The sequence below is a fragment of the Arachis hypogaea genome, chromosome 11, assembly GCF_003086295.3.
Source record: "Arachis hypogaea cultivar Tifrunner chromosome 11, arahy.Tifrunner.gnm2.J5K5, whole genome shotgun sequence".
NCBI lineage: Eukaryota > Viridiplantae > Streptophyta > Magnoliopsida > Fabales > Fabaceae > Arachis > Arachis hypogaea.
Genome location: NC_092046.1, coordinates 7,036,983 through 7,052,278, shown reverse-complemented (window position 1 = coordinate 7,052,278; position 15,296 = coordinate 7,036,983). Strand labels below are relative to the sequence as shown.

The 15,296-nt window shown below is 37.7% G+C and overlaps 1 protein-coding gene across 1 annotated transcript; it reads left to right on the top strand.

Annotated features, from left to right (window-relative positions):
• The first annotated feature begins 1,882 nt into the window (after window positions 1-1,882).
• Window positions 1,883-11,279, top strand: LOC112720092 (enhancer of mRNA-decapping protein 4). Its single transcript, XM_025770907.3, has 12 exons — window positions 1,883-3,004; window positions 3,499-3,548; window positions 3,626-3,782; window positions 3,895-4,113; window positions 4,363-4,491; window positions 4,727-6,271; window positions 6,616-6,975; window positions 7,063-7,182; window positions 7,303-7,473; window positions 9,768-9,926; window positions 10,020-10,145; window positions 10,571-11,279. The coding sequence occupies exons 1-12, from the start codon at window positions 2,222-2,224 to the stop codon at window positions 10,877-10,879; spliced, it is 4,128 nt and encodes a 1,375-aa protein (XP_025626692.1). The 5' UTR covers window positions 1,883-2,221; the 3' UTR covers window positions 10,880-11,279.
• The last annotated feature ends 4,017 nt before the right edge of the window (window positions 11,280-15,296 follow it).

Genomic DNA, 15,296 nt, shown 5'->3' with positions numbered 1-15,296 from the left:
CTATAAACAATGCAAATGGTAGAGCCTTAATCAAGATATCAGCAACCTAAGCATGTGAGGGAATATGAACAATATGCAATTGGCCCTTGCATATACAATCTCGAACAAAATGAAGATCAACTTTAAAATATTTATTTTTACTACAAAGGACTAGATTCTCTGATAACAAGACAGCCCCAAGATTGTTGCAATATATGATAGGGGCAATTGAAGATTGAATGCGAAGTTTCTGAAGAACCTTTTGAATTTAGATAAAGGGCTTGTTTGGTTGAGCTTTTTAAAAAAGATCTTTTTTCGAGTTATTTTTTTTTAAAAGATCTTATAGAAAAGTAAAAGTAATTTTATGTTTGGATATTTCATGTAAAAAAGTTTTTTTATCAATTAATTATGTTTGGGTATAACAATATAAAAGTACTTTTTTGTTTATTTATTACATAAAAAACATCTTTTTTTTAAGAAAAAAAGATCTTTTAAAAAAAGATGTAAATTACAGCTTCTCAAAAAAGATTTTTTTTTAATTTTACTAGTGCTTTTACTTTTACTATTAGAAATTTGCCAAACACGTTAAAAAATAAAAAAGATATTTTTTCATTGAAAAAAGATCTTTTTTTAACAAAATAATAGCGCCCAAACATGCACAAACTCTATTGCCGTGTCATCCAAGCAACGATACTCAGCTTTTGTGGAGGAACGACTCATTGTCTCCATTTATCCCTCATATTCTATCTTAAAATTTCTTCCTCTAACTTGAATTTCTAGGACCAGTTGCTTACTCAGATCAACCTTCACACATCATTACACGCAAATTTCTCCTAGAATGGATGGATGTGGTTTGAGCAATTTTGAGCATTGTACCAAGCTTTTTTCCTATCCTCCATAGAAACTGCTCCGTGTATAACTCCCCCGAAAACTCTAGGATTCGGATTCACACAACAAGCTTTTGAACTTATTGACCTGAAGGGTGAAAGAACAGCCTTCATTTTTGTATAGGAAGATAGTGATCTGCCACCTGCCATGACCCCTCAAAGAGTGCATGTTGATAATTGGCTTCATACATGAAGCAAACTAGGAAAAAATCTCGAGTTAAATCCATTATTTTCATATCTTCTCCGCACCCACACTCTTCTCATCTATGATTCAATTGGTCTAAAACCAATATTCTTTCCAAGCAATTTGACAATTAGTGAACATTTCTAAAGTCTACATACACCACATGTTGTACTCCAGCGAGACATTTACTACTAGTTTTAGATTTAATAGAGTTGGCGTCATTGTATATCACAGTTACTTCCTCTAACTCAATTCTCTACTATCATTTGTACGGTCTCATCCAGTGAGAGAATCATACCTGCATCATATTACATTAGGCTCTCCTTGTTCTTTTTTTTGAATGTTTTTCATACCCATTTTTAAGGGAGAGTGGAATTTTTCTTATTGCTCAATCATCGCCTCATCAAAACTGTTTTTATCATGCGCTTCGTCGTCAACCATTACCTCGCATCGTTCTTCTTTGCCTCTATAATAACCTCATTTTCATTCGGCTTCGCTTTTTTTATGCTCTGCGGCACTAGATCATCCTTTTCACTTTTTTCTCAAAAATATTTTATGTTCCAAACCATATATTTAAAATAGAATACTCAAAAGAATATAAATTATTAGACACTAAATAATATCGTCATAGTAATCTCCTCTCCATGACTTTATTAACGCAAAATATAAATTATTATCCGAGAATTTAAGTAAACATTTTATAAGATAATTGAAATATTAATTATACACTAATATAAATATTTTTAACAAATATAAATTATTTATATTTATTGAGTAGTAATATATAATTAAATATTTGTATAAATCTGTTTTGTACTAATTTTTTATACCCATGAGAAACAAACATGTAAAAATTATTTTCCGATTTTATGAAAGAACATAAAAGAAAAATGGCAAAAACAAATGAACAGTCAGAAGTAAGAATTAAGAACAAAAATCCCTAGCTCCTTTCTCATTTTCTTCTTTTTTTTTTTTCTTTGTAATTCCCAATATACCGAAACATCTCAGTTTCAGATCTCACTTCTTCTCCTCCTCTTGCCCACCATAGCAGATCTCGCATCACACACTACACTCTCCAACACCAACAGCAACAATCAATTTTGCTCTCTTTTCCCTCCCCCCAAATTCCATTCCAATCAGATTCAAATTCCTAAAAATTTCAATCTGAGAAATGATGTCTTCCCCAAATCACCCTCAACAACACCAACACCAGCAGCAGCAGCAACAACAACAACAACAACCACCCTTCGATATGCACTCATTCTTCAACCCTCCAAACCCAATCCCTAACCCTAACAATTTAACCGCCCCTCCCTCCTCCTCCGCCTCCTACCCTCCACCCTTCTCCGCCGCCACAACCCCCTTCCACCACCATCACCCCCTCCCCCTCCACCCTCCTCACCCTCCCTTCCCTTTCGACCATCACCAACTCCAACACCACCACCGCTCCATTTCCTTCCCCACCCCTCCCCTCCAACCACCTCCCACCTCCTCCTCCTCCGCCCTCGTCTCCTCCCCCAATGCCGGCGCCCGCCTCATGGCCCTCCTCACCAACCACGACCAACAACAACTGCAACCGCCACCGCAACTGCCTCAACAATCTTCTCAACCGCTTTCCGCTGCGGCTTCCGCCCCTATCTCCTCGATGGGGATGTTATCTGCCGCGAACGCTGCGGCAGCTGCGCTGAATCGCGTGGCGAGCAGTAAGGTGCCGAGAGGGAGGCGCCTGGCGGGGGACCATGTGGTGTATGACGTGGACGTGAGGCTTCCCGGGGAGGTGCAGCCGCAGCTTGAGGTGGCGCCAATAACGAAATATGGTTCGGATCCTAACTTGGTTCTTGGAAGGCAAATAGCTGTTAACAAGTCTTACATTTGCTATGGGTTGAAGCAAGGGAACATTAGAGTGCTTAATATTCACACAGCTGTTAGGTCCCTTCTCAAAGGCCACAATCAGGTTCGTTTCCTCTTTTGGTTACTCTTGCGCTTGTAATGAGAGGGGAAGAGACATGGTTAAAGATTGAAATGAAATGAAAGACTTAATATCCCAAAAAAAAAGGTTGAGGATTTGTGCCTTAGTGATGTACTTGTATTTTAAATGGATGAATCTGGAGTTTGAATAACAGTCATGGTACAACCATGTTATCTTGCTGAATAATAAATCGATAGGCGCAGGACCCAATTCTTTGTTGGACTTCCATTTTAGCATTGATTTGCTTATTAGGGAGATTTACTTTCAAGAGCTGATCTGCTTTTAGATCAAAGAGTCAAAGGTAGCATTGCCTTTTGTTCATTGCAGCAAAGTTCTAGTAGTTATTTATTGGTTGTTGCTGGTTTGCTGCCTCTTGACTTGCAACTTGTATTGTAGTGCTATACATGTGTATTAGGTTGATCCCCTTAAAATGATGATAGTCCATCTTTCCCTTATTTGTTTCTTCTTTTTCTAATCAGAGGGTCACAGACTTGGCTTTCTTTGCTGAAGATGTTCATCTCCTGGCTAGGTAGTTTCTGTTACCTGAAATAATTAAATGACCTAGTTTTCTTGTCAGTGGTTTATGTTAACATGCTTTTCCTACAGTGTTGGAACAGATGGCCGTGTCTTTGTGTGGAAGATCTCTGAAGGTCCTGATGATGAAGATAAGCCTCAAATTACTGCCAATATTGTTATCGCTATCCAAATGGTGGGAGAGGAGAAAGTTGAAAATCCTCGAATCTGCTGGCACTGCCACAAACAAGTAAATGCTCCATATCCTGCTTCATAGTTCTCTTCCATGAAGCTTGAAGAAGTGATGATTGAACCCTTATTCCTTCCATTCCTGTCATATTAATTCATGCCTTTTCTTATAGGAAATTTTGATAATTGGTATGGGAAGACATGTTCTAAGAATTGACACCACAAAAGTTGGAAATGGTGAGGCCTTTGTGACAGAGGACACTCTGAGGTGTCCTCTTGACAAGCTCATAGATGGTGTTCAGCTGGTGGGGACTCATGATGGAGAGGTGACTGATTTGTCAATGTGCCAATGGATGAGAAATCGTCTGGTATCTGCATCACATGATGGCACGGTTTGTATTTTCTTGCCTTAATTAACTACTATGTGTTGTTTCTTTCAGTTCTATTTCTTTCTCTTTGTGATTTACTAATTTTTTATGTTTGTGTTGAGGAACATTTATACATAACGAGATACTTTTGCATAGATGACAAAACAATTGAGTGCACCATCCTCATTATTCCTATGTCGTACTCAGTTTATATTTTTGTTTAGTTTGTAGTATGTCTTAGTTTTATTTTTTTGCAATTGTCAAATACTACAGATAAAGATCTGGGAAGATCGCAAGACACAGCCACTTGCGGTGATGAGACCACATGATGGGCATCCTGTTTTTTCTGCTACATTTTTCACTGCTCCCCACCGACCTGATCATATTGTTCTTATAACTGGTGTAAGTTCTTTCATCAAGTTTTTTAACATGTTGATTAGGTATTGCTGATTTTGCTATGTCCAGAAGTATGCGATATGCAATTTATTTGAAAAATATATAGTTTCATTCAGGGGAACCTTCATATTATTTTGTCTAAAAGCATATAAAGTTTACTTACATTGTGGTTGTGATTTTTATTATACATTTCTAATCTACTTATATTTATATTATGTGGTTTTATTTGAACTGTTTGTAGGGACCTCAAAATCGGGAAGTTAAGCTTTGGGTCTCAGCAAGTGAAGAAGGCTGGCTACTTCCAAGTGATGCTGAATCGTGGAAATGCACGCAGACATTGGAGTTGAGGAGTTCAGCTCAACCATCTGTTAAGGACTCATTCTTTAACCAGGTTGCAGCATTGTCTCATGCAGGTCTGCTTTTACTTGCAAATGCTCAGAGGAATGCTATATATGCTGTACACTTAGAATATGGTTCTAATCCTGAATCAACACGCATGGATTATATAGCTGAGTTTACTGTGACCATGCCCATTCTGAGTTTTACTGGGACAAGTGATATATTACCTCATGGTGAACATATTGTTCAGGTTTATTGTGTTCAAACACAGGCCATTCAGCAGTATGCTTTGGATTTAGCCCAATGCCTGCCACCACCATTTGAAAATGTGGGACTAGAGAAGCCAGATTCCTCTGTTTCCCGTGATGCTGATGGATTCAGTACTGTGGACTCATCTGGTGTTAGAGCATCTGAAATGTCGTCAGCCAGTTCTGCTCCCAAAACAATGTCACAAGCTGGTGGCACTGAGAGTGCACTTGCTGGAAGATACCCTTTAAGCTCTGGCTATATTGGGGGACCTACTTCGGCTCCATCCAGTAGTGATGCTGATATTGTTTGTGTTCCATCTCCGCCTCTTCCTTTGAGCCCAAGGTTGTCTAGGAAACTGTCTGATTTCAGGAGTTCACAATCTAATTTGGGTGACCATGTTGGGGACCAATCCATTAATGATTATTCAGTTGACAGACAAATGCCTACTATTCATAGGAACTTGTCTGATGCACCACTTATGAATAATGATTTGAAGAATGATGAGAAAGTCAAACAGGATGATATTTCGAGCGTACTTAATCCCTCTGTTATGTTTAAGCAACCAACTCACCTGGTTACTCCTTCTGAAATCATTAAGGCCGGTTCTCCCCCTGAGACAAATATAATTGATAGAAATAGTGAAGGAGATACAAAGATCCCAGATGTGGTTGATTTGGGTAATGCTGAAGTAGAAGTGAAAGTGGTCGGTGAGGCTCCACCTGATCAAAGCGATGAGTATAATCATCAGGGATCACAACAAAACCTAGTTTCTGATGCTAAAGAAAAATACTTTTGCTCTCAGGCTTCAGATCTCGGTATTGAGATGACGCGAGAATGCTGTGCAATATCAGGGGGAACTTATATTACAGGGGAACCAGGGCAAGTTGATCTTAGTTTAGGGGAATCACTTTCCCAAACTTCTAATGCTGGTGAGGATGGACTGCAAGACTCAACAAAAGATGTGCACGAAAAGATTTCTGACTCATCTGCATCCATGACAGTACCACCTTCACCTGCACCTAACACAAAAGGGAAGAGACAGAAGGGAAAAAATTCTCAAGCATCTGGTCCATCTTCCCCATCTCCAAGTGCATGCAATTCAGTTGATTTGTCAAATGAACTAGGTGGAAGTTCAAACCTCCCATCTGCTGAAAATGCATTTCATCAAATTCTAGCAATGCAAGAATCAATTAATCAGGTATCGTTCAGGAGTTTTGTGCTGGTCACATGAATAACTAATACTGTATTATATTCAATGTATTAATATGTGGAGGTTGTAATGCATTTTGTATATTTTTAGGAAAAAGCCTCACGATGCCAAGATTTTGTAGTACATGTTCATCGAAAAGTGACCGTCTAAATTAAAGCTTATATTTTCATATATTAGGAGCTTAAGGGCATGTAGGATGTATATGTTTGTACACCTATTGAATTTTAACCAAGTCAATATAGGATAAGCCAAGAAATTGTATTTTACAGGATTGTACTTAGTATATTTTGGTAGTTTTACTTGCTGAAGATTTTTTTCTCCTTGCTTGGCAGTTATTGACTATGCAGAAAGAGATGCAGAAGCAAATGACAATGATGGTTACAGTTCCAGTTACAAAAGAAGGTAGAAGGCTTGAGGCAGCCCTGGGGAGAACTATGGAAAAAGCTGTCAAGGCCAACATGGATGCTTTGTGGGCTCGAATTCAAGAGGAGAATGCAAAAAATGAAAAGTTGTTACGAGATCGTATTCAGCATGTTACAGGTTTGATTAGTAACTTCATGAATAAGGATCTACCAGCAATATTGGAGAAAATACTAAAGAAGGAAATAGCTTCAGTGGGTCCAGCTGCAGTCCGTGCAATGACCCCCACTATTGAGAAAATAATATCTTCAGCCATTGTAGAGTCTTTCCAGGTTAGTGAATTGTTTATATATATATCTTGGGTGTTAGATTGAACTCAATGAAGTTGTATTGTGGATCTAATAGACACTTTTTACCAGAGAGGAGTAGGTGATAAGGCAGTAAATCAACTTGATAAATCAGTCAATGCAAAACTTGAAGCCACTGTTGCCAGGCAAATTCAAGCACAGTTTCAGACGACTGGAAAACAAGTGCTTCAGGTGTCTCACTTGCTTTCACTTGAACTATGTTGTATATTCATTCAATCTGGCAATCTGGCATTTTTCTTTGTAAAAAAAATTTTCATCATGTTCACCATTGTAAAATAATTTCTTCTGTAGGATGCACTCAAATCCAGTTTTGAAATATCAGTGGTTCCCGCATTTGAGAAATCATGCAAAGCAATGTTTGACCAAGTTGATTCTACATTTCAAAAGGGCATGGTTGAACATTCAACTGCAGTGCAACAACGCCTTGAATCTGGGCATACTTCACTGGCAATGACTCTAAGGGTAAGTGTACTTATTGATATTCTCTTGTTCCTTTGGTCTTCTGTAGCAACATTCTCGTTTGCATTTGGACGAAATTGTGTTGCTACTCTCTTTAAAGGAAAAAGTTCAGGGTCAGCAGTATTCAAGAAAGTTATTGATATAGAGTTGAAGAATCTAGGATCAGTGAGAATAATGGTATGAGAAAACAGAGTTAACTTGGATCACCAAACATTTCGACATTTTTAAAATAAAGGGCTTGTTTGTTCAAAGAGATCTAGGGTTGACCTTTGCATAAATGCATTCTGTCTGTACCTGTGAATTCCCGAAAAAGTTAAATTACTTTTAAGTGGAATTGTATCGGCTCCTGTTTGGATGTGTCATGCTTAGGAGAGGATCTGAATCCACTTACTAAAATGCTTTCTAATTTTATGAGCTTAAGTTTTTAAATGGCTATTTATTCTAAAATTTTGCCTGTGGACGATTTCAATGGTTGTATTATGATAGTATAGTATGATACAAACCTTAGGACAACCCTACAACAAAAGCTAGCCATTGTTCACCTTGCATATAAACCCACATTGGAATCCCATACATCTGATGTGAGTGGTGTTCGCCCTTTGGTTTGGATTAGGTATGGAGTAAAATAAGAACCAACCCAATCAATTTTGTACAGGTTGGGTTTGGCCGTGTACTTTTTTTTTTTTTTTTTTTGGGTTACCTCGTATTTTTATATTTCATGTTTTAGATACTGAAGCAAAACATGCTGAACAAAGTCCAAATCCTAATTAAATAAGTAAACATTTATGGAAATAAAGGTTATAACAAACTGATCCTAAGATATATTCATTCATATTTTTAGATACCATATATGATAATTGTAACAATTCCTCTCAAGCTATAGCTTTAAGCCTAAGCTTATTATAAGTAAACTGTTACAAATATAAAATGACCTCCATTAAGATTATCAAGTCAACTTAGGATCAGGGATATGCCTGGAAAAGACAGCACTACAAGCCAGTTGGAGTGACCCTCAGCTTGAACAGTTCTTGGATAATCGTATGATTTGGAAGAAGAGGCACTCATATATCAACAGAGTCTCCAAACAACATTTAAACTAAACTTAAATGATCCAACAGTAAAGGCCGGAAGTGATGCAATGAAGGCAATGAAAGTTTCCTGTGCATGCAATAATGAACCACAAAACAGCATACGAAAGCCCTATTAACCTACACTGGAGATCCAAAGTAGCCATGAAAAGGAATCACTGACATTATTTAGTGAAAGAAAAACATCAGCATTGGTAAGGTAATGAGGGATGGATGTAAAAATTGTGTCGAATATTGAACAGAGGGACTCTCTCATTGCAAGGTGTTTGAAACTGATACAGCTGAGCAACCTCATATTTGTGTCAGTGACCTGCTATTTTAAAAGTTGTGTCTACATGTTGTGTCGTGTCGTGTCAAGTGTACATGTTAGTATTTGCTCTTAGTAGGTTATAACATAGTGGGAAAGGGGAAGTTCTGCAGCAAGGTTTTTCAGGAGTGTAGCTGCAAGATTGTGGCTGATGGAGTAATGGAGACCTCTGAATCGTAATCTGATGATACAGCTGCTGTGAATGTGGAATGAATCACTTCGAGGTGAACACCATCTGTAGGAGTGAGAGGCGACGGTTGGTGGCTTTTGGTGCAGGAAATAGAGGGAGGTTGGAAGAGGTGGTGCTAGCCAGTAGCAATAGGGAAGTGAGTGCAAATATAGGCAGTGATGGGGATTTCACTGGTAAGTCGTGAGATTGAATGGTGCAAAACACGGGGTATTCAAAGAAAATGGGTTTGTGTGATATATTTGGTTAATGATTATCATTTTTATACCCAATACCCAACCCGATGAGTAAGAGGGTTAAAAGTCTTCAACCCAAATAGACCACTCGTACCTGTTCCAAACTGAAATTGTGTACGGTTCGGGTAGATGAGTTTTCCTGTAGCAATTAATATCTACCTTGCAATTGGATCCTAACATACTAGTTAAAGTTCTCTGTGTGGACCTCGCACTTGCTGTGCGCTAGTTTGGTCATACCATCAAACCTACTGCAGGAAGCTTGTAAACTTTTGTATTTTTCTCGATTGTAATTCTGTATGCTTTTATGTTATGTCAATGTAGATAATATATTTACCAGAGATAAAAATCTTTGTTGCTTAATTCATACTGGTAGTGAGTTCAAAAGAAAATTTACAGATATGCCATATTTTACTCTTAGTTTAGCTTTGCCCACTCTCTTTGTTTCCCAGTGTTGATGTTCCCTGTTATGCAATTTGCAGGAATCCATTAATTCAGCTTCATCAGTTACTCAAACTTTGAGTAGAGAAGTGCTAGAGGGACAGAGAAAGCTAATGGCATATGCAACTGCAGGAGCTAACTCTGGCACACTAAATCCTTTGCCCATTCAGCTGAACAATGGACCTCTGCTTCGTGAAAAGGTGGGGTAAAAGTCCTATTAACTTGCAGGATGATTGACTTTCATATTTGAGTTTGCATCGTAATCATTTCTTACAATTTGTGTCGCATATAAGGTTGAAGTGCCTCTCGATCCCAAACAAGAGCTAGCAAGGTTGATAGCTGAACGGAAGTTTGAGGAAGCTTTCACCGGGGCTCTACAAAGAAGTGATGTGTCGATTGTATCTTGGTTATGTTCTCAGGTATGCCAAAAACATTTCTATAAATATCTTCAAAAGTATAACTAAAAAAGTGGTACTTCAGCTGGTGCAATGTTGAAATGGATTTCCTATATGGTATGCCAGAGACTATGCTTACTTTATGAACCCGACTATTGATCTTTGTGACTGATACCATGGTATGAATTAGAAAGGGGCATATTATCTTAGTTGACTAGTTGTCATCAGAATCATTAGAGTCACCTTAAACCTTTAATTCTACACTGATGCTCAATCTAACATTGGAATTGGTCGTTTGATACATGTCAAGAATATCTTGTCATGAAGTTGTTTCATTGGACCTTATTTCCAGATTCTAAATTTTTAGCCTTCAACTAAAGTTCCTTTCTGTTGATGTCGGGGATTAAAATATTGAGCATTAACAGCACCACACCATTTCTGCAAAGCAGGTTGATTTACATGGACTTTTGTCAATGGTTCCTCTTCCTTTGACCCAAGGAGTAGTGCTTTCACTTCTGCAGCAACTGGCATGTGATATTAACAATGATACCTCACGAAAGATTGCATGGATGACGGATGTGGCTGCCGCCATTAATCCCGCAGACGCCATGATTGCGATGCATGTGCGACCCATATTTGAGCAAGTTTATCAGATACTGAATCATCAACGTAGCTTGCCTACAATGACTGGACCTGATCTTTCAAGCATCCGTCTTTTATTGCATGTCATCAACTCTATGCTCATGACATGTAAATGATTTTCCTCATTTCTGGAAGTGTGCAATTAGCCTTTTTGAACTTTCAGATATTACAGCAATTTTGTACAAAGCTCAGTGAGTTTCATTAAAGGATCCATATTGGTAGGTAGTTGACTGTGAATCAAGGTAGTGTTGAAGAGGTGATTCTTCTATCAAAATTTCTGCAGCAACGAAATTGTTTTTGGGCTCAAAATATTCTGGTTATTTTTTGTCCTCCCAACATTAGTTAAATATAGAGGAGTGTATATACTATATGTGTACTCAGTACTGTACCTTTTGTTATTAACTTCATAATGATCTGACAGACAAGGGTAGTTTTAATCCTCCTTTTAGGATTTGTTTTGAATGCATCCATGAATAATTAATTACATTAAAGACGCGAGTTTCTTCCTTTATAAAAGAATTCTGATATCTTTTGCTATTAGAGAGAAGCATCATTATTATATATATAATACAAGCACCTTGTTGAGCAGTGTCTCCATCAAGTTGCATATTTAGATATAGATATATATTTTATGATACAAAAATTAAAAAAATTAACTATAATCTAATGGTTAACGACATAAGAGTTGTGTAAGTTCTACAGTTCGAAAGCACCAAGTTCATTATCCATAATAGCCATTTCGAAATTATTAGTGTAGTAGATATATGTATAAATGATAAATCTACAAAATAGTCATAGTTATATAAAAATAAACAAAGAAAACAAAAGCAAAATGATGGTTACAAAATTCAATCTTCATTATGCATACAGGTAAAAAAAAATGGCAATGCATCTTCCGTCTTATATATTGTATTTCAAAAGAAGATTTACTCCTTTTATCAGGCCAAAATCTGGTATGAACCAGCACCTGTGATGTTGTGTATTCGTTATCATTAAAAGGTTAACCCTCCATGTAGAAAGTAGTGATATTTCCCAATTAGGGGGTTCATTAGTCACATTGTAAGTGCCTTTTCTAATGTAAAAATGTTCGGAACATGATCGTGTCACGAATTTTACATGAAGAGTAATTTATGTATCCTTTAGATTTTGGAGAGCCCACGGAGATATAGGATTCTAAACAGTAGATTAAAATGTTATTTTTTACAATTGTACGTTTTACCTTGTAGTTCACGCAAAGACTGAAATGTTCTATCAAGGTTTAGGGACATATCCTAAGCTTCTAACAGCTCTTATTTGTAACGGAAAAAAAAAAGAGGCCATATTTGGTTTGAATTTTTATCTAAACATAAAACATACACCATTCAAGCCCTAAATTTATTTAGGAAAACAATCAAGGTGTATTGTTTATACTAACTGTAACTATACAGCCACCAATTTTTGTCAATACAAGTGTTTAAAAGTTCAAATGTAGGCCTTAAACTCTTGCATCTATTATGAATGATTAAATGAGAATTAACGATATACACTTTAGAGGGACCTATTAAAATCAAGACGAAGATAAAAAAAAAAAAAAATTTAGAAAATCAACTCTATATCTAACTAAACAGTCAACTTTTTAAAAAATTATGATATTAAAATTTTAAAAACCAGTTTTACGTTCAAAAAATATAAAAATTTGAAACATTAGTTTTATGCTAAAAAAACCCGCATCTTAAAATTGAGCATCCTCTCATGTTTTTTAATATAAAACTAGCTTTCAAAATTTTAAAATTAGATCTTTTAAAAAAGAGAAAAATCCAAAACAACCCCTGACAATTATTTCGAAAGACAACGAAGTCTTTGACAAAAAAAAATTTCAACCCGGCTTCTGACAATTACCTCGAAAGGACAACGAAACTTTTGTGCCAAAAAAAAGTCAATGTTATTTTTTTTTGCACACGGGTTAATTAGTCCCAAAACAAAACATCAGGAGCCAAATTAGGTGTTTTTTTTTTGGAGACCTCATTATCCTTTCGAGATAATTGTCACGGGTCGGATATGATATTCGGTCTTTAAAAAATTGGCTGGTTGATTGCATAAAGAATTAGTTTCTAGACTTTTAACTTATTATTATGATTTATCTCTGGTTTCATTGGGTATAGTTTTTTGTTTTTAAGTTATCAGAACTATTTTAGCCATCATATAACTAAATCTCATGTTTCTTGAGAAGTTTTCAGCAGCTGATTAAATTAAATAAACATAAAATCCATCAACAAAGGTATCAATGGAGTAGCGGGAGCAGTGGAGGCTCACTCAACTCCATCCAAAAAAAATTATGAATTAGAATCATATAGTGGGGAGTGAAAAAAGCCCAATAAATAATTCATTATTTTAATTTTTTAATCTCGTGTAAAATTTCCTTTTCTTTTTTTGGGTGACTGTAAAATTTCTTTTTGTGCTTCAGATTCGTTCTACCATTTTGTTGGTTTATGCAAAACAGCAGCAGATATCACGCACAGGGGAAGAAAAAAGAAGCAAGCCAAAATTGGCAAAACAATATTTATATTCCATTTTTTCTTTTTAACTTTTTACAACGTTAGTTACATCCATTACCACCACCATCACTCTCTCAAAGCAACGAACACCTTCTCTTTGTCCTTAAGAAATCCACTACTTCTCTTTCGTTCATAGCAGAAGTAAAGCCAAGTTTTTCCCCTCCAAAAGAAAAACAAAAAAAAAGACAAGTTTGGATTCCATAACAAGACAATTCCCCCTCCTTCCCCTGAACGGCTGAACTGTTACCTAATATCTTTTTTTCCTTTTTTTATTTTTTTAACTCTATCTACCAGCATTGGTCCGTTTCCCATCTTCGGGTCGAGTAATGATCGGAATTCCGTTTCACGCTCAATGGCTCCGGAAACCTCCGCCGCCGGGAGGCCAGAGACAGATCGTACATAGCTCTCGCTGAAGAATCCGATAGCGTCTCGTATGCGTTCCGTATCACGATGAAGTCGCCGTCGTCCGTGCCGGAACTGCCGTCAGAATCCGGCAACCGCCTCACGGCCGCAACGTCGGGGTGGTAGAGCTTCGCCAGACTCCGGAAGGCAGACTTGATCTCCGTCAGCGACGCATCCTGCTCGACTCGCAAAACCTTGTAGAGGCTAGCCGATGTGGCCGGCACCGGAGAAGCGACGGCGCGGATCGGACTACGGCGGCGGAATCTTTCGTTGGAAGCTCGGTTGTTGCTAGCGAAGGAGAAGTTGACAGCGGGAACGGTGGATAGGCTGAGTATTGCCGGCATCGGAGGGTTAGATCGGAGAAATGTTGAGGTTTGTGATTTTCCGGCGAGGGGTAAAATGGGAAAAATGAAAATATTGGGACTGTATGAGAGTGTGTTGGCTATTTGCAAATGAAGGATGAGCGAAGAAAAAGTATAGGGGTTTATGTTTATATAGTAGTCAAAGGAGTAGGGGTAAAAGTGTCATTTTGTATGCCACGGAGGATGAGATAGGTAGCTGCGTGGGGTGAAAAAGAGAGTGACAATAAACTGACCATGGTGACGTGGCGCTATGCAAACGCGATTGTAGGGAAGGCTTCTAGAAGGGATTTGGTCTTTGGAGACCTTCCCTGTATCACTCAATGTAATAAAGTGGGTTGCGGCCCATATTAGTTCTTGGTTTCTGCGAAGATCTTTTTATTTGATATTTAAAAAAGAATTCTGTTAGCGAGACAATGAGATATCTATACAATATATAAAATAGACGGTTTATTTGGCCTATATTAAATTAAAAATGACAATAAACCTTCATTTACCTTAATTTCAACCTCTAATTCAAATTATCCCCATTCACTTTTATTGACCGTCGGTTACCCTAACCCCAAAACACGCCACTGTCGCTGCTCAAGAACCCCTCGCTGTGCCGCCGCCTGTCCTGCAATGTGCATTAGTTTCGACGAGAATTGCTTTGCCCTTCCGTCTTTGCGAATGTCCACCGTCGCTGGCAGCACCGGATTTGCACCGTCGGCGTTGAACATCCGACCAGGTGCGTTGTCGCGCGACCTGGCACAGCCGTCACCTCCGACGCGAGCTGCTCCGTGCGAATACCCAGTCGCTGGAAATAATCCCGACGCACCGTTCGCAACTGAACATCCGGTTAATTGTAGACACGAACATCCATTATTTGTGGTTAGAGATAATCGTATAATCAATAAGTGGGATCATATACTCAGAATGACCATCCATTTTGTTTTTATAAATTAACCATCCAAATACATGTTGAATCGAACATCCAGTTATTATGTCGGCGCGATGTCCGACGGCGGTTGGTAACTGTGGCGACACTGTACCGGCGAGATTCAAGGAGAAAGGGAGAGAAAAAGGTCACACCGTATTGAGAGAGGGAGGTAGTTTCTTTATTTCTATAAATGACGGTAATCCTAATTTGATTCAAATTTTAAATTGAAAATTATTTAAAATTAATTAGTTGCCTATAATTTAATTTTATTTTTAATTTAACCTATTGTACACATTATATAAAACATACATTAACTATT